A 19278-nucleotide genomic window follows, 5' to 3' on the forward strand; every position below is an offset into this window, starting at 1 on the left:
ATCAGATTAACTGTCTAATCCGTCACTCTTTTTTTTTGACTTATTTCAATTGGCTAAAAGCCTACAATAAAGGGAAAATAAATAACCCCACGAATTAGAAATCCAAGCATTTTTTACTTACATCATGTATGAACAAATGTAAACTAGTACTACTCCTGCTTAATTATTAATTATCAGTTAGTCCGAATAGTACGACTAGTTTTGGAATGATATATCGATGATCATGATCTATATGTCCATGCACGTTTCTGATCTTTTCATAGATTTCGTTCTCTTGGTGTAACTATATATATATATATATATATATATATATATATATATATATATAATATAGCCGTATATAGATATTATATATAACATCTCTTCTATGGCTGTGAATTTAATTAATTAATTAAGTAATTATACCTCGTTGTGATCATCATTATCATTATAACAATTCCTATTATTTTTCTTGAGTATTAATTTAAAAGTAGAGTTGAAAGTCTTTCACATTTTAAATATGTTTTACGGAAGAGAGGATATAGATCCTCAATAATACTTAATTGAGGATATAATTTTCACCATTAGTGTTTCCGGCCCAAATTTACAAGAACAGTACAATGGGAGACAAATTTGATCAGGAGGATCAAAGTTGGTGCTTTCATGTTTGGATTCCAACGAGAGAGATAAATCAAGTTGGTGGGAATCCCACCTTACAGAATAGAATGCACTAGAGAGAGAGAGAGCTAGAGAGAGAGAGAGATGTCAAACTGCGCTACGTAGGCGTGTGGAGGCCAGCATAAAGAAACCATTAATTTTGGTTCACTGTATCTAATGGATTGATGCTGTGGTGATGAATTATCACTCAGCTTAAAATAAGAAAAAAAGGTCAGACTTATTTTCTTATGATCGTAATTGCATGCCAACACATAAAGTAATTTGGGTTTGTTACGTTTGTATTTGGCATATATATCGTACCCACAGTAGAATTCTGCAAGGATTTTCCTTTAGCAGCCATGCATGCATATGAAACCTTCATACGTCCTTGCTTGTATGGAAGAACTACCTTGATAGATAAGGTGGGTGGATGGAAGAAGGAGCAAAATGAGAGAGAGGAGGAGGAGGAAGCCTCCTCCGGCAAAAATTAGATCTGGAGCCATTGATTTGTTTTTTTTTTTAGCAGAATGTGCATTTCCAAACTTGGCCCCACCTAGGTTTCACCCGTCTGTCCAACTCATATATATTATATATATTTAAAAAAACACATTTTTTTAATAAAAGGACATTGCTTTATTTTAGGTTAGAATTTAGTATCTCTGCTGCAAATTAGTCTTCCATCTCTCTCTCTCTCTCTCTCTCTCTCTCTCTCTCTCTCTCTCTCTCCCCTTCCCCTCTTATGATCTCATCCTCTCGTCATCATCGATCTCAAATAGTCTCACCATCACCGTCACCCCAGGCATCTCTCTCTCTTTGTGCATCAAAATTTGATTTGGACTGGGCCTCGGGGCCAATTTGCCCTTTCGACATCCAGCGGGGGCACTCACCCAAGTAGGACTGGGCCTCGGGGTCCAAATTGCCCCCTGCCCATGAGGAGTTAGGGGGCAAGGACCCTGGCTGCTTACCCACCCGCTAGGAACAGTAGCACCCCTAAAAGGGGTTTTTACAGCTCATTTTATTTCTGGCGAATAAGATTTCGTCGGAAATTGGCCATTTCTATTGTTCTGGTGAAAAGTTTACAGCAGCAATTAAAAATCGCTGTTAAAGATAGTTTTGTGACGAATTTTATCGCCACAATAAGATTATATTGCGGCGGATTCTTGCAAAATTGCAACGTAAGTCCAAAGTTGCCACAGAATCTATTTATTGCGGCGACATTTTAATGCCGCAAAAGACTTCACTAGACTATTTTACTTTAAAAGACTTATTACGGTGACAAATGAATCGCCGCAATTAGTCTTTTAATGACATAAATAAGGGGGAAAACCCCTAATTTGTTGTCCGCATTTTATTTTTCCCTCCTTCTTCGTCGATACCCTCTCTTCTCCATTGTCCCTTTTCCATTTTCCATTGCGTACACCGTCGGTTCAGCTGCTGTGCCTTCTCGCCTCCTCTCGATGCTAGTTAGTCTCTCTGAATCTTTTACTCTGTTAATCTCTCATTGTTTCTCTCTAGGGCTTGGGGTTGGTTGGTTTGTTTCTCTCATTGTAAACTTGTAATTTTTTCATGTCTAGATTGTGATTTAACAAAATCTAACCGATCTGTCCCAATAGATTTCTCTCCCTCCGTGATTGGGCTACCCTATGTGAGCCACAGTAACCCAAGGTATTCTGCCAACTCCTCCTACCAATCTCCATTTCAGTAAGCTCTCTCCCTCTATCCATCCATTGATCTCACTAATTTGCCTCTTTATTTTATAACTTTGTTTTGGTCTTTTTCTATTCAGGTTTTTTGTGTTCTGCCTTTTCCTTGAACCTTAGGAAAAGAATTGTATAACGTTTATTAGAGTGGTATTGATCGAATGATCTTCACTATAACTTGATTGGTGATGTCCCTCTTTAGGTGTCTGATGAAAGTCAAGGATGGCAAAATGTGTCAAATGTTTTTGTTTGCCTTCCACTTATTCCATTAGGGGTACTGATTTGTCCTTAGGCATGGCCATACATAACATTCTTATATGAAAATGGTAGACAATTAGCTAGAGCAGCAGGTACTATAGTGAAATTGGTTACAAAAGATGGCAACTCGGCCTTCTACCATATGGATTTCTAGCAGCTGGGAGTGTTTTAAGAATCAAGTTTGAAATACTCTTTGTGCTTTTGGGTGTTCCTCTTGTATACTTCTAGTACAATAGGAGGGTGTTCCTTTTTGCATTTTTACTGCAATTCATTACTTACAAAAAAGTGTTTGAAAAGAACCACTGTATTTTTTTTTATATAGGATTTCAATTCCATATTTTAGACCCAATTTCAACATGACACTCAGACTTGGATCTTAGAGACCACAGTTCACTGTCTATGTTTCAAGTTTAAGATGCACATACTTTTGTGATTTTAAATTGGCAATCTGAAGTTGATAGGAGATGCTGGGACTTCAAGTTGAAATTTAACTTTCTTATTCTTCTCTTTTTCAATTTATATGTTTTTGTCAATTTCTTTCTCTTGCAATTCATTATTATTTAAGAAATCTTGAGATAAAAGTACTATGCAATTTAATGCTAGTTTCATTGTGATTTGTTTCACATGCCTTTATTATTTAAGAAATATTGAGATAATAGTACCATGTAGTTCAATGCTAGTTTCATTGTATTGTATGGGAACAATTTTCCCTAGGTATCTTTTAATTGACTCGAATGATAATGTTAAAGGTTTACGGGGGTTTCCCCTAATCAAGAGGTCTTTGGTGAGGAGTGCCTTGGCGGAATTGGTGGAAATTCTTGTCGAGTATCTAAGGGACTTGGTTGATATGAAGTGCAACTTTTCCTTTGTTGTGAGTTTAACCCAGTCCATTTTGTTTTTTGTCAAGGCTTTGATTAGGTGCTTTGCCCTTATCTGTTTGTGAGAACTGACTTGTAGATTTCACAACCATCTAGTTATACTTTGTTGTCACTTGTCTCAAGCGTTTTCATGCTTCTCATCATCATCCTCTTTCTTTGGGCCAAAAGATTAATAAGTTTTTAATAAGTTTTTCTTCTTTGTAAAACTCCAAAAGATTAATGACGAACAGAAGACCAGAATTCATAAAATTGAACAGGCTCTTAAAGTTGCTGAGGTACCTAACTTGGTGCTGATAGAGCTCCTACTATGTCAGATTGTACATGATGGATGTAATGTGTTGGGTTTCTTTTTGGAATTTTTTAGGAAGAAATGATCAAGGCAAAGTCTGAGACCACTTCAAAAACTAAAATGTTAAAGGAGGTAAAATTAACATGATCAAGGAAAAGTCTTGTGACTATTTAGCTGCACATTACTTGACACGGACCATGTGACTTACTAGTGAGCTAAATGGTGCAGGAATATAGATATGATTATTTTTGTGGAATTATTTTTGTGCATTCTTAACTGGTTGCGAGAGAGGAAAGTAGAAGACATACATATATTTATTCTACTTGCACTTGTTCACACGTTTGTAGATTTTTATGAAACTCTAGGACAAGGTAGAGAAGTGGAGATATGCAACTGAGGAGGAGAAATGGCTTGAAGAATACGAAAGGGTAAAATGCAGAAATTCAATCATTCTATTAAATGCCAATCCATTTTCTGTGGACTAATAGAACCTTATAGAACCTGCTTCTTCCTCTTATATAGTTTGCTATTTTTTTCCTTCTAGTTTCATAATATAGTTGGGGTCTTTGTATGTACAGATTCTTTGTCAAGTGCTTTTTTTGACATTTCTTATGTTATGTTCTTTTGATTCTTTTAAAATTGCAACCCCTTAAGTGAAAGTGTTAAGAGTAGTTGGGGCTGGTTTTGTTGTTCCCGCAACTCAAACTGGATGTAAGCCAATGACTGAGGTCTTTAAATCTATTGCGCTATTTTACATGAATGGGTTATATACTTTACAGTTTATGAACCTTATTTTATAGCATCTATTTTGTTCAAGTACAAAGTTTTTTTTTTTTTAAAAAAAATTGTTAAAAAAAATTGTAGAATAGTATATCTTGTAGTGCAAATGCATGCATACGGACCCAAATCCTGGTTGAAGATTTATGAATGATCTTGTGAACAACATAGAAAGCCTATAATATTAATGTGTATTGTATTTTTCGTGCATCCTGCTTAGTGTAATTTTTTTTAATTTTTTAAGGGACTATTTCCGGTGACATTGAATCGCTGGAAATATTTTAGAATTTGGTGACTATATCCAGAGAAAGTATATTTGCTGCCAAAATAATCATTGAGAAAGGTTATCCCAGCAATGGTTAACCATGATTTAATGCATTTTTGCGGCGAAATTTAGGCCTTTTGCTACAACACAATATTGCCAGAAAACTCAATATTTTTCGACTGACCAGCAAAACGTTGGAAATTCGTATTCCTCTCTCAACATCTGTGACGACGTTCCGGCGGTGGAAAAATGGCCATAAATCTCTATTTGCGGCAAATATAGGGCTTTCCGACAACTTCTTGTGGTTAAAAAAAGCCATTTTTCTTGTAGTGAAAGGAGATACCAACAAAAGCTTTAATACCAATTCATTGAAGTTTGTGAATCATATCAACATTCAATCATGGGACTCGCAACCAATTTGATGCCAAAGTCTGATTTGGAAATGTTGTGGAAAGATATCATGACACACTCACGTACAATATACAATATTTGAATGGAAAATGCTAAGCGTCCCGCTCCCAGCTCCCGCTGGGTGCTATTGTTGGCATTTTTTTTGGTTTTTTTGGTTTTTTTATTTTTTTTTTTACTTCTTAATTGAGGAAGTATTTTTTAATGATGTTGAAATTTTTAAATATATATATATATAAGTGTTAAAAAAATATATGTAAAAAAAGCCAAAAAAAAAAAATCAAAATAACTAGTAGAAATCAGGAAAATGATACTCTCACTACTGATTCTTATAATTCAGTATTACTGTTGAAATTTTTTATTTTATTGTTTTATTTTTCTTTTTACTTAGTGATTAAGGAAATATTTTTTTAATAATATTGTGATTATTTTATTTTTTTAAAATATTTAAAAGTACAAAAAAATACATGTAAAAAAAAATTAAAAAAAAAAAGAAGAATAATTATATCTAACGGTAACTCACAGCGGGCAGATTATTATCGAGGACAATTGTAACCAAACCACATAAAAAAAAAAAAAAAAAAAAAAAAAAAAAAAAAAAAAAAAAAATATGTGGTCGATCCATGACTAAATATATATGTGGCAGAGAAAATGTTTGGGTTACTCATGATGTTTTCATTGAACTTTTAGATAGTGACATTAATGTACAGAATTCACTGATCAGATCTAGAATCGACACGAACAATATCTTTTGGCTAATTATTTATGATCAAGATCAGTGTATGTATATATATATATAAAGCACTAAAGTGGTGAAAGATACATGTGGGATTGCAGCGCAATTAAGGCCATGAATTCATGTACTCGATATTCCAGCAGCACTACACATGATGATGCCCATTAATATTTAGATCATATTTATAATTTATTAGCTTTATATATATATATATATATATATATATATATATATATATATATATATATATACACACACAGCTCAACACTGTACAACGTCTATCCAAAATAGTTCATCGTCCCCACTTATATAGACGTTTCACCATTTATTTCTTTGCTCGGTGCATGACACCACTTTCCGTACGTTACCACGATGCATGCTCGTCATGTGCATGATTTTAACTATTTTGCGCAGCAGTTTCAGCTTCCAAAATAGTGAAAAGCGGACCTTAATTAATTATATTACATATGAAATATTTGATAGGTTAAAAAGAAGAATCAAGAGTAGTACTATTGCTTAAAGACTGAAGTTGTTTCCTTTTCTTGATCACTTCTTGGCTTGCTGATGGCCATGAGTTTTATTCCCTGATATGACCGATTTAGCATGATCAGTTTCAGTTGCAGTAACTGGGAGCTCCTGCTCCTCACAGTCCTTGACTGTACTATAATCTTTGCTTTTGCCCCAGACGACAGAATAAAGGCCAACTGCGATTATAATGCCTCCAATGATACTGATCATCATCATCAGGTAGGAATATTAGAATTAGGAGGTATATTTATATATATAATTATAAGAAAGTTACTTATTTATAATTAGTTATTTTTTTTTATAAAAATAACTATTTTCTATTAAAATGAATATATTTTTATCATAAATAGTCATTCTCGTCACAAATAATTCGTTACAAATACTTATTTTTCTTATAGAGATTATAAACAAATAAATCAATTATTAAACAATAAGTTAAAAAATAAAAGGAATATATATACTTCGAGTAATTAATTTATCTCATATATATATATATATATATATTATTTAAGGTGGCCTATGGATCATCAGCTAGCTCCTTTTGATCAATCTTAATCAATATGGATGGAAAATTCCACCTTATACGGCATCTTTCATTACTTTTATTCTAAAAGTAATAATGCTTAAATTTTAATGATTTCTAGCTAATATAAATTAAGCATCCTTTTTGACCATTGAACTGACTCATCGGAAACAGGAAAATGACACAAATCTCTAAGTACTTGACCACTTATAATCTTCTCTGTTTTTTTAATTTTATCTTCCTTTGATCTTCTCTTTTGGCCAAAGCATTTCTTATATTTGCTCCAAGGACCAACCAATGTATATATTATCGGGTATGGGGCAAAAAGCGATCAGAAAGGAGGAGAAAGAAGAAGATCAACAAGAAGAAGAAGTCTAATAAATATAATATACCTTCCAAGGTGGAGTTTCTCAGCTAGAATTACAGACCCCAGAGCAGCGACGATGATCATGCAAAGAGGGTTGAAGGCAGTAACGAAGACTGGGCCTCTATCTTTCATAACCAGGCCTTGCACATAATATGTAATTCCGGAGCTAACTATTCCCTGAGATATTTAGAAATTCTTCACTTTTTTCAAATATTGCAATTGAATTGATGTAGATTCTATGCAAGACACAGCTTGTTCTCGAGTCATGCTAAGGATCGACAGGTTATGAAAATTAAAAGATTTGAAACGAATAGATCTAAGGAAATTGTTGATGACTGTCTTATAATATGGTTATCAAAAATTAATGTAGAGTTTGACTCTGCCAACTGACCATACACAGATCAAATTAATCATGATCGACTGCACGTACGTACGTACAGCCCAACTAATTACCGTATAGAGAGGACCAAGGAGCCTGGAGTCCCAACATATAGACCATGCACTTGGGTGGTGACGCTCAGCCACAAGAGCCACTGCTGCACTTTGCACTGTGCCCATAAAACATATCAACGAGGACAGAGACAGCTCCGCTGGGTATTTCTTCACTGTTATGGACTGCATATAAATATATTAGTTGATTAAATGCCCTAGCTTTTCTTCTAGATAGCTAGCTAGCTAGCAAATCACAATCTCCGCGGTGAGGTAAGATTAATGTTCTAGCTATATCGATGGGATAATTAATTTAGTCAAACAGCTTACTTGCAATATGTAGAAAGCAGACCAGGCCACACAACCAATGAGGATAAAAAATGTCCCGATTAACCATTTATGGTCTGAGCTCGTGGAGGAGGAGTTGCTACCAAAGTAATGCATTTTCCTTGACCAAATTAGCTCAATCACAGGGCCTTTGTAAAGTGTCATGAGCAAAGCGCCTGCTAAGGTTAATACTGTTCCAATGACCTTGGCTTGACCTTGTACCTCCTTTATCTTCACAAGCTCTAACCTGGAATATATAATCAAATAATCATTAATATTTATGTGTTTGTGATATAATATTCCTTAGCTTGAAATTACCCATGTTCACGAAATAGAATAACCTAGAGATGCATGCAAAACGAGCAAGCCAAGCATCTTGTTTCAAAATATATGTGTATATATATATAGTGGCTAAAATTATGATAAAAATAATTATTGATATATATATATATATATATTGGATATTCATACGTACGTACCGAAGAATAACTGCAATAATGAAGGTAACAGAAGGGACGGCGTTCATAATGGCAGATGCAAATGATGCCGATGTATAGTTCATGCCCAAGTAAGTGAAGCCTTGATCAAGGACTGGCCTGCAGATGATCAAAATCTCGTATACGGATCATATGTATCAAAAGATATATATTCAATCTCGATCCCTTGAAATTAATTCTAATAAATGAATTAATATTGTATAATCTTCTTAATTAATATATAAATCATGCATATATTAATTAATTATCACTCACAATTATTAGTATATTCGACCTTATATAACTTTCCATATATGTTTTTTTTTATGGTTATGTATCATTGTATATGCATGTGTAGACATGTGTAGATATATAGATATTATATCATACTCTAAAAATCCCAGCACTGCTATCTGCATCAAGACAGGGGATGTCATCTTTGGCCTAGTTTTCCTGTAAAACGTATTAAGGCGAAAAAAGGGTTAGTACGACCTTTTTTTTCTCCTTTTTTGCTGAATTAGTCCGACCTCGATCGATCAATGATAGGATCGACTAAAATATAAAGAGATTCCTTTAAGATTAGAAAAATAAAGCTTTATTTGGATTTTATAAAAAAAGGATTAAAAAAAATTGTGCATTTTTCATATTCTCCGATGCTGATCATGAAAAATGTATACGTGCAGTAGTACTAGTGTCGACGACATTGACTAACGTCGACTCATGATGTAGGAATTAAAGACCTTTCGAAAAAAAGCGCAAAAGGAGCAAGGACGAGTGCAGCAATGGCATTGCGGTAGACAATGAACACGTAGCGACTCATGCCATGGTTGAGAGAAACCATGCTGAAAATGTACGTCCCTGCCATACCGAATCGGATGGCCACCATCAGTAGATAAGGTTTCATCTTATTCAAAACCATTACACCACCTGATTTCCTGCAAAATGTTTCATCAATATCTGCCTGCATCTCTCTCTCTCTCTCTCTCTCTCTCTCTCTCTGGTAGGAAGCACCAGCTTCAAGAAGCAGCTTGTGATCAATGGGTATAGTGAAGAGCGCTCGATCAGATGCATGGCCTTCTTATAAACAGTAAAAGCAAGAAACAAGATAAACAGTACTCTCACAGCCTACGCATCTCCAGACTGGGAAGAATAATAATGCTTGCTTCGGTCATTTCTAATTATTTTAGCATGAGTTTTGCTATATACAAACAAGTTTGCGTATCAATCTGTATATTAATATTGTTGCCTTCATATTTTAAATTCAAATTAGCACTGTTTTTAATAAAATTTATTTTTTGACCAATCATATTAAATAGGTGGACATATTAGTGCACAGAATAGCTTACAATTAGATTTTTCCTTTTAGCATTCCCTAGCTATTACTGCATGCGCTTACTTTTTAGTGCTTTTTCCTTTTTATTTTTCAGGTGTTAAGTAGGGATTTAAAATCATATCCTCATGCAATGAGCTCAACATGAGATGAAACTATCTTATATCTAACTTGCATCAACAAATATAATATAAGAACCTAATTATATATATATATATATATATATATATATATATATATACCTCTCGAATTTAGTTAGCATGTTAATTTCTTTCATAACTCATAAACTTAAATGGTTTTTAAGGCATCGATTAACGCCACAACCTAAGACAAGAGTACTACATATCCATGAAATATTTGTGGTCGTTACTGATAAACCCCTGACAATGTCCCATATTGTAGTACATATATACTCAATTGCTGGACTTGTAGTACTAATATATATGACTGTAACATGCATGAAGCAATCGGAAGATTCCCATGAATGTGATATACATTAATCTAATTCGATCTTAAAGTGATCTGACTCAGATTATCACCTGGAATATAATATCCTAATCAATGATTTGAGATCATCATCTATATATATATATATATATATATATATATACACACACACACACACACACACACACACACATACTCGAACTGCATAGTGCAGGCAAGCAAGCTGCCACCTTGGCGCTCTTAAGGTTTATCTTTCCATTTTTTTTTTTAGTGTTGATTAAATTATGATTTTAACTGATTATTCAAATAGATATTGAAATTTAGTACAGTTATGAAATTTAATTAAAAACAGGCACTTTTTTTTTTTCCTTTTTCACCTATAAAATCTGAGTTTTTAATTTTTACAAAATTAAGACTACTTGTTCTCTTCAAGTAATTAATTAACATGCTAATTAAATTCGAGATCCCATGACTAGTCTTCCTTCAAATAAGTGAAGGAAAACGTTAACTTGTACTGATAGTGCTTTGACATGTATATATGGCATTTAGCTAAGTTAAAAGATAAACAGAATAAAATAAGCAAAAAGGATATGAGAAAGAAAACAACTAAAGGTGGCCCAGGTAGATCGAGTCTTCAGGCACTCTCACCGCTCATAGCCAAATGGTATTTTATGCTTTATGTTTTCTTTCTTCTTTCTATTTTTGAGGCTAGCTCCAATGGTATTTTGAGACCCCTGCAGTGAGAAAACAGGCTGTCCCTCATTCAAAATGAGCCAAGAATCAGTATGATAGGCATAGGCAGAGCGAGCAGAGCAAGCATAGGATACTACTGTGGTAAACATTCCCGGCCCGACCATGTCGAGAAATCATTAGAATTTAGACTTTGACTTTAGTTTTATACCCCAAAAAGTATAGGATTGCTCAGCAGAACACACCCGAAGTTCACACGGCCTGCAAAGAAAATATGAAATAATCAGATGAGAGTGGATACAAGCTTCATCAGGGTCCAGAAGGTAATCAAAAGGCAGTATTTTAGTACTGAAGTACTTGGTCAAAGAAATATCAACATTAATCACTTTTGTTTGTTCAGGTGGTTTGCTTTATAACTTAATTAGTAATCGATCGATGATCTTCTCCCACGTGCATGTTTGATGAGACAGATCAAGAACTTTACATGAAAATGTTTCCTTCCGTTTTCTTTTTGTTGGAAGCGCTTCATGTAGAAGGTAAATCAATCACATTTATATATACATATATATATATATATATAATCCCGTATTTTTTTTTTTTTTATATGTAATGTTACATGCATACATCCACACACCGATTATACCATAAAGCAAGCTTGAGATGCGTGACGAAGAGGTGCAGTAGCTAGCTTTAGAACACTTTAGTTATAGTGCATGATTTCAAAAGTATTTTTGAAAGTATAAATATTCCAACTATTTATAACAATCTCTTTTCATGATTTGACACAAAAATATCAGTACTGATACATATGTTGCAGTCAGAAGCATCCATACACTACTACACTAGAAAGGATCCAATTAATATATACTTACCACTGAAATTTTGAGAGATATTAAAAAAGATGAAACTTTATATATATATATGTCTTCTTCCTCTAAAGCAAGATCAGAGATTAATCAAAAGTAGGAAAAACTTTATTTATATCTTTAGGAGTACTGATTGCAATAATTCGAAGTGAGAAGCTACTTTTCCACCTTCATGATAAAAAACTGGTAAGGATAAGGCCAGGAATCGAGCCACCAGTACTGGTACGTAATTGTATTGCATGTAGTAGTAGTCTATCAGATTTAAAGTGAATATCCTCAACACATTAATTAATTACACGCACATATATATATATATTATATATATATATATATATGACTAAGAAATATTTAGGAAAGTAAAAAATGACTTTGCACAAAGTATGAAATTATTGTAGTCGGGTTTCCATTATAATTAGTTCTTTGGAGACATGCAACTTTTTGTTTTTAAGATTCAAAACAAGTACTGAGCAATAACGTCTACCATCGTCACGGCCGGCGTGTGTAGTCAAAATTCACGGCTAGCTTGTTATGGACGCGCGATCGATGTGTATATACATGATGTTGCAATTATATACAGATAGGATTGGAGTATTTGGAATATCAAAGAGTGAGTGAGCTTGCGTAATATTTGCATGTGATGAATATATATCATAATGCTTGTACTTTTCTTGCTAGCTGCATGCATTGCAGAGCAACAAGAAATTAGAAAGAGGCGGCGAAAATTAAAGGAAAATAAGGAAATTAGAAGAAGACTAAAAGAGGTAACTGATTAGTGGCGTGCGTTCATACCCACACATAGCTCTTTCTTTTTTCTTTTTCTTTTTTCTTTTTCTTTTTCCATTTTGAGATAGTAACATGAATGCATGAAAGCTGCATGCAACAGGTACGATACCAATCAAGAGAGGGATCACACTATTTGGTGCAATTGTAAAGGAACTCTAAAGTTTAGGACTACTATCATCATTTTCAGATATTGGATCACGGAATTCAAAGAAAAACAAATTTATAATGATCATCTTTATGTTCCCATGCATGGGGACCCTTTGCCCACGATAATGACACATACGGGTCAAGTTAGAATTCATGCGAAACCGGTCAAGGAATTATAAATAAGTTGTTCTAATTAATTTTCATTAATGTCACACGTACATATGATTCTTCAGTTGCGAGTCATGTACGTACAGGTTAAATTAGAACAACTTAAATCTTTTCAGAATTAAATTAGAAAGTTTAATTAGAGTAGTAATTAATTAGAACGCATTAGGTGGTAGTGCAGCCTAGCTAATCCAACTAGCTAGCTAGGTAATTAAGCTTGTAATCGGGCCAAATCGATTTGAATATCGAGTATTCAATCTTTTGTTAATTAAACACGACTAGTCGAACTTTAGAATAATATCATGATCTCACCATGTCATTAATGTTGATCCCCATCATTAATTCAATTATTTTATGAATTAATGACATATAGATCATCATATTAATCCAAGATCCCAGTTTTGCATCTCAGATATTGCTGTTGGTTTCACACTCTTATCTAGACATCATTCCACTTGCAAATGTCACCTGCATGGCCTCCTCCTGGCATTTTATGTCCTTAATGGTTGGTAAGCCTAGTGTGCAACTTGCAGTATATAGGAAACTAAAACGTCTTCGATGCTAATATTTAGTTTTATGCCATTGTTTCACGCTGCCATATGTGTTGATCTGTCATGGCATAATAAATATGGAGGAAACTTTTAATAATTTAATAATTTTTCAAATCTGTAATGCATAAATTAAAGAACAGTCAAAGCACAAATTAGGGATCGCCTTCTTGTCTTTTGCAATCATGCTTGGACTAATCATGCACATCAGTAAAAACATATGAAAACGACATTCCATATATATATATATATATATATATATATATAATATATGTATACCAATCATCTTTTGAATGAGCTCCACTGATTGTGGAGAAATAAATAAAGGTCGGGTTTCCTGAAAGATATTGATGTTTGGGTGAGATGTCATCGTCAAAAAGTGATGTATATATGCAAATGCATTAATCACTACTGAATTATTTTCACGCCTAAAGCTAGCAGGGGGATGTTGATCCAGTTCATGACTCGAAACCTTTCTTGCAAGGAAAAGGTTTAGTCTTCGTATTATTGTTTACTAGCTTTTGGCAATATTATTGGCTAATCAATTGATGTTTTAGTGCTTTCTTTCATAAAGTTGATCGTGATTTGATAGTCAGCTGAGATTCTCACCATTTGAAGTAAATTATCTTGGATGAAAAGAATCTAGCTTTCCAGATTCAATGAAAAAACTTATTCAACCTGGCCTAGATCAAACATAATCCTGCAATCAAGTTACCAAAAAGATAGAGCAGAGTTGAGAGAATCCAAAAAGATCAGTAAAAGAAAGAAAAATTGGAATTGACAGTGATACTTCAAAAAAAAAAAAAAAAAACAGATGAAAAACCTTGATCTATTATTCCAATGTATATGGATAAACAACATCCATGTTGGTAAAGGTTGTGTTTTACCAACATGGATTGGGACTAACATTGATAGTTTTCCAAAGCAAAACACAGCCTTTACCAACATGGATAAACCTAGCCAAGGTTAAGTACTTCATGGGGGCAATTAAAACAGGCAAAATGCTGCACATTTATAAGTTGATTGGTGGGAACTCACATGAGGAGGATTATCATGTGTGCAAGCTAAACAGTTAGTCAATCATCCCTGGCATGCAAGAGAAACACAATCAAAAGCAAAACTCATGATTTTCTACAGAAATCACCTTGTAGGATGTGTAAAACTTCCACAGGCATGCATGAACCAGCTTCAGATTTCTATGGCCTATATTCTAGAAAATCTTCCTCTAATTTCACCCTTCCGAGTTTCCTGATAAATGTAGAACAGTTTTGCCTCCATTTTTATACATATCCAACTAATTAACAGTCTATTGTCTAGTACATGATTAACAATCATCAGAATCCATGTGAACCAAACTAACCGCGATAGTTGGGAAACTAACATCTAGATCTCTTGCAACCATGCAGTAGATTTCTTTTTTGTGTCTATACTTCCTTTACAAAAACTTCATTCCCAGTCCAATATTTATTGGACGTGCATGGGAGACATCATTTCAAGAGGCTTCTCTATGATCATGGTCCAAAACAACCTTGTGCTGGCCCAAATACTATGGGCTGGTGCAGACCAGTACTTGTTCGAACAACATGCCCCAACACTATGGGCTGGTGCTAAACCATCAGACCAGTACTTTTTCAAACAACATGCCCCAAGGCCCAACATTAATAGTTAGGATATATATATATATATATATGTTATATGTAATAAATGCAAAATAAGCAGTTGTCGTCCACTATTTGTTCTAATTTTATCCCTAGTTTTCAATTCATTTTCCTGTTTGACGTGCTGCGTTCTTCTTTCTTTATTTTTTTTTCCTTTTTGCCCATTCTTTTACATTTTTTTCCCTTTGTGTCCCACCTCTTGGTTTATTTTTTTTCATTTTTATCCTTACTTTTTATATTTATTCCCGTATGTCTTTTCTTTTATTTTTTTACCCTTTTTACCCCTACTTTTCTATTCATTTTCCGCTGATGTCCTCCTCTTTTCGTGCAATATTTTGTGTAGCTTCTGTAAGATTCTGGATTTTTTGCCTTCCATCTTCTCATCGTTTCTTTTTTTCTCTTATCTTGCCGCCGCTTCCATCTAGATTTTTTTCTTCTAGATTGTTCTTCTCTATCTTTTCCCACCGCTCGTATGAGAATAATTTTTTCCTCTTAATTTTAAGAGTTTTTTTTTTTTTTTTTTTTTTTTTTTTGCAGATTGTGATTTTTGCTTTTAGTTTTTTCCACTGCTTCCACCGCTTTCTGCTACGAATAAAAATAATTTTTGCTTTCATCGTTTGCCGCTTGGTTATTTATTATAAATAGACTCCTCGCATTACAACGTTGCTCACAAAAATATCTCTCCGCTCTGGGTTTTAAATTTGCCTCTCAGTTTTTCGGTTTCACAAGTAAGTCTTCTTATGTTGATTATTCCCTTCTTCTATGTTCATTATTCTGAACTAAATATTTCTGACTATTTATTCAGTTATTTATTTATATGTAATAATTAATTGTTATAAATAAATAAAAAAAAATAGTCAAAACGAAAGAACAACAATAAAATGTTACATTAATATTTGGAATAACAAATCTAAATTTAGTTGTGAATTTCAAAATCAACTAGGTATCTTTCAGTTTGTATTTGTGCTCGGATGACTATAAACTTTTCTATGCTTTAATGAAATAGTACACATGTAATTAAATTTCAAACTAAAAAACAAAAAACAAAAAATTAGCTTGGATTATTTTAGACCAAATACTTACAATCTAAAATTATAACTTAAATTCATAACATAGTAAGCATTTACGTGACAAAGAAAGCAGAAATTGGAAGTAAAAAAAAATCTAGGTACGACTAATAATGTAAGAACTAGAAATTACAGCTACAAAAAACAAAAACAACACCTGTAAACAGAGTGAGTCATTTTTCATATGCAATATATAGATGAAATGTTATATAATATATATATATATATAGACGCACTCACTCTGTTTATATATAGCACTCAATATTTAAAAATAGATGAATAATTACCTAAAACGTATAAAATAAAGTTATCATATAAACAGATGTGTTAAAATCCAAACCGCAAACTTTCAAATTAAAAAGTTACAAGCTGCAAACTATCTAAGATACAAACCGTATAGTGTTTATCAGATAGTTGCTACACATGCACATTAAAAACTTACAGACTACAAACTAGAAGAATAAAACTTCATATGGTCATCTCTAATACTTATAAAATAAAATTCTCTTATAGACATATGCTAAAATGCAAACCATGAAGTGTTTATGAGATAGTTGCTACACATGCAACTTAAAAAACTATAGACTACAAACTAAAAGAATAAAACTACATATGGCTATCCCTAAAATGAAAACTACAAACCATTTATCAAATAATTGCTACATATGCAAGTTAAAGAAATATTAAGGAAATATTAACGACAAAAGGGCCTTCAACGAAAGAAATCATCACTGCAACCCAAAATAAGGTCAAAACAATAGTTGTTAAAAAAACAGCTATTAAAAAATATATAAAAAACAAAATAAGGAAATATTAACATTTTTAAATGAGTAGAACAAATCTACAAATCTACAAATTTGTAGGAATTTGGAAAAAAAAGCTCTTCAACGAAAAAAAAAACATTGCAACCCAAAGCACAAAAATAAAACAAAATAGCAAATAAAAAAAAGAAAATCAAAGGAATACATTATTATGTGTGTTGAGAAAAAAAAATACCTGCCAACAAAAAAACGATCGCAGCGATAGATCCGAAGAATAGATCTAGAGATCTTCATGCATTTAAAAAAAATAGACCTGCAACCAAAATAAAAATTAGAAGATAGAATCTAAAATTTGTGTCGGTTGAGAAAAAATTATTTACACGAAGTGAATTAACAATCACAGGAAAAGAGAGAAAACAGACCAAGAAGAACAAACCAGCACACATCAAGTGAAAGAACAAAATTATTAAAAAAAAAAAAAACCCAATCTGAAAGATGGAGCTTCAAATTCGTAGAGTTTCAGAAACTTGGAAAAAATCAAAAAATAAAAGGGAAGACAGAGATGGTAACTTTTACAGATCTAGAGATCTATATAAGCATCGTAAAAAAAAAATGCTTCTACACAAAATATTCGCCACAGCAACCCATGGGACAAAAAAAAAAAAGAAAAAAAATCAAAATGTGAGAAAAAAAATCTCAGATCTGTTCGTTCACATAAAAAAAATTATGCGAATTAAATAAACCACCACAGAGAAAGGAAAAACAGATCAAACCAACACACATCAAAGAAAAGAAACAAGAAAAAAATTCCTTAGATCTGAAAGATGGAGCTTCAGACTCCTAAGATTTTGGAAAACAAATGTGGTGATTTTTGTTTCTCTGTTGAGAGAAGATGTAGAGATCGACAGGAACAAGAGAGAGGAGCTGTGAGAGAGAGATTAGACTGAGAGGGAAGAGGCGAGAGAAGGAAAAGAAAAAGATGAGAAATAAAAGGAACGGAGAGAGAGAGATGCAAGAAGAAGAGAGACGAGTTGCGAGAGAGAGAATAGACGGAGAGGAAAAGAAGAAAGATGAGAAAAAGAAAGAAAGGTAGAGAAGTGGACAGGAAGAAGACTCTAGAATGGACGAAATGGAGGCAGAGTTGAGTAAAGATGTAGAATTAGGGTTTGCTCTTAATGAAAACAGTACCGTTTTTGAACTGGGATGGAATGAGTTGGGCAGTTTTTGCTCATAACGGTACCATTTTCAATGAATCTTTGAGTTTAATAATAATATTTTTATTAATATAATTATAAATTTTCATAAAGTAAAAATATATATTTTATTAATATAAATCTAATATTGTCTAATGTCTTTTTTTTTTTTTTACAAATTTGCTGCTTTTGTTCTTAGTTAACTGTTCTTTGTTCCAGTTGTTGTCAATTTGCTCTATTTCCACTGTTCTTTTACTCCTTGTCTACTTTTTGGTTTGTTATCTTCTACATCATTTAAGAAAATGTTATTCAATTTTTTATTTATTTATATAAATGTATCTATAGTCAAAATAAATTGTTCACATTGTATTTTTGTTGTATGAATATTTCTCTTTCTGATCATATTAATTTCTTTTAATATATTTGTTTTATTTTAAGATATACTATCTCATTTAATTCATTTAATATAATCTGTATAAAATTATTTGTGTATAATTAAATTAGTTAGCACTTAGCAATGTACTTTTGTTTGTCCTCTACTTTACTTTCTGGTACTCTTGTTTTTTTTTATAACTTTTATTTAAAGTATATTTTTTATATTTATTACGTAATATTTATTTGATTTATTCATATGCCATATTTATATGTCTAATACATTATTGTTTAATTCTTAGATTTGTCTGTTAAATTCATGCAATGTCAGTAATTTGCTATAACAAATGACAAATGATGAAACGATATGGAGATTAGAGGTTTGTTGGGATGAAATGAAGTTGAAGGATATGAACTTCTGAGTTGTGTTGGGACTTTAGAACAGTGCATTTTGTTAAATTTAAAATGTTGATTGTTTATTACGGTTCAGTTTTGATTTTTTTGGAACAATTTTAATTTTTTTTGTGTTTTTTAAATCTGTAGATCTGTTATTTTACTCATTACATTTGTTATTATTTCAAAACATCTAAGATTTCAGGTTTAAGACAATAAACATATATGTCACAAACAAATAAATCTTCACATCTCACAAAA

At 32.7% G+C, this 19278-nt stretch overlaps 1 protein-coding gene across 1 annotated transcript; it reads right to left on the reverse strand.

Moving 5' to 3' along the window:
* Positions 1-6490: 6490 nt before the first annotated feature.
* Positions 6491-9766, reverse strand: LOC121255924 (WAT1-related protein At4g08290). Its single transcript, XM_041156482.1, has 7 exons — positions 9338-9766; positions 8988-9050; positions 8601-8717; positions 8125-8368; positions 7819-7980; positions 7391-7542; positions 6491-6677 (listed from the first exon to the last, which is right to left on the reverse strand). Exons 1-7 carry the CDS (start codon positions 9562-9564, stop codon positions 6494-6496), a joined length of 1149 nt encoding a protein of 382 aa, XP_041012416.1. The 5' UTR covers positions 9565-9766; the 3' UTR covers positions 6491-6493.
* Positions 9767-19278: the final 9512 nt, after the last annotated feature.

Source organism: Juglans microcarpa x Juglans regia, chromosome 3D, assembly GCF_004785595.1.
Source record: "Juglans microcarpa x Juglans regia isolate MS1-56 chromosome 3D, Jm3101_v1.0, whole genome shotgun sequence".
Lineage (NCBI taxonomy): Eukaryota > Viridiplantae > Streptophyta > Magnoliopsida > Fagales > Juglandaceae > Juglans > Juglans microcarpa x Juglans regia.

What these genes read in the sequence shown, in the direction of transcription:
- LOC121255924 (XM_041156482.1), bottom strand. Translation starts at nt 9,564, where the DNA reads ATGCAGGCAGATATTGATGAAACATTTTGCAGGAAATCAGGTGGTGTA. An exon ending in TTTGCGCTTTTTTTCGAAAG is followed by an intron (nt 9,051 to 9,337) that starts GTCTTTAATTCC and finishes TACGTTTTACAG; the next exon opens with GAAAACTAGGCCAAAGATGA. An exon ending in ATTATTGCAGTTATTCTTCG is followed by an intron (nt 8,369 to 8,600) that starts GTACGTACGTAT and finishes TATATATTCCAG; the next exon opens with GTTAGAGCTTGTGAAGATAA.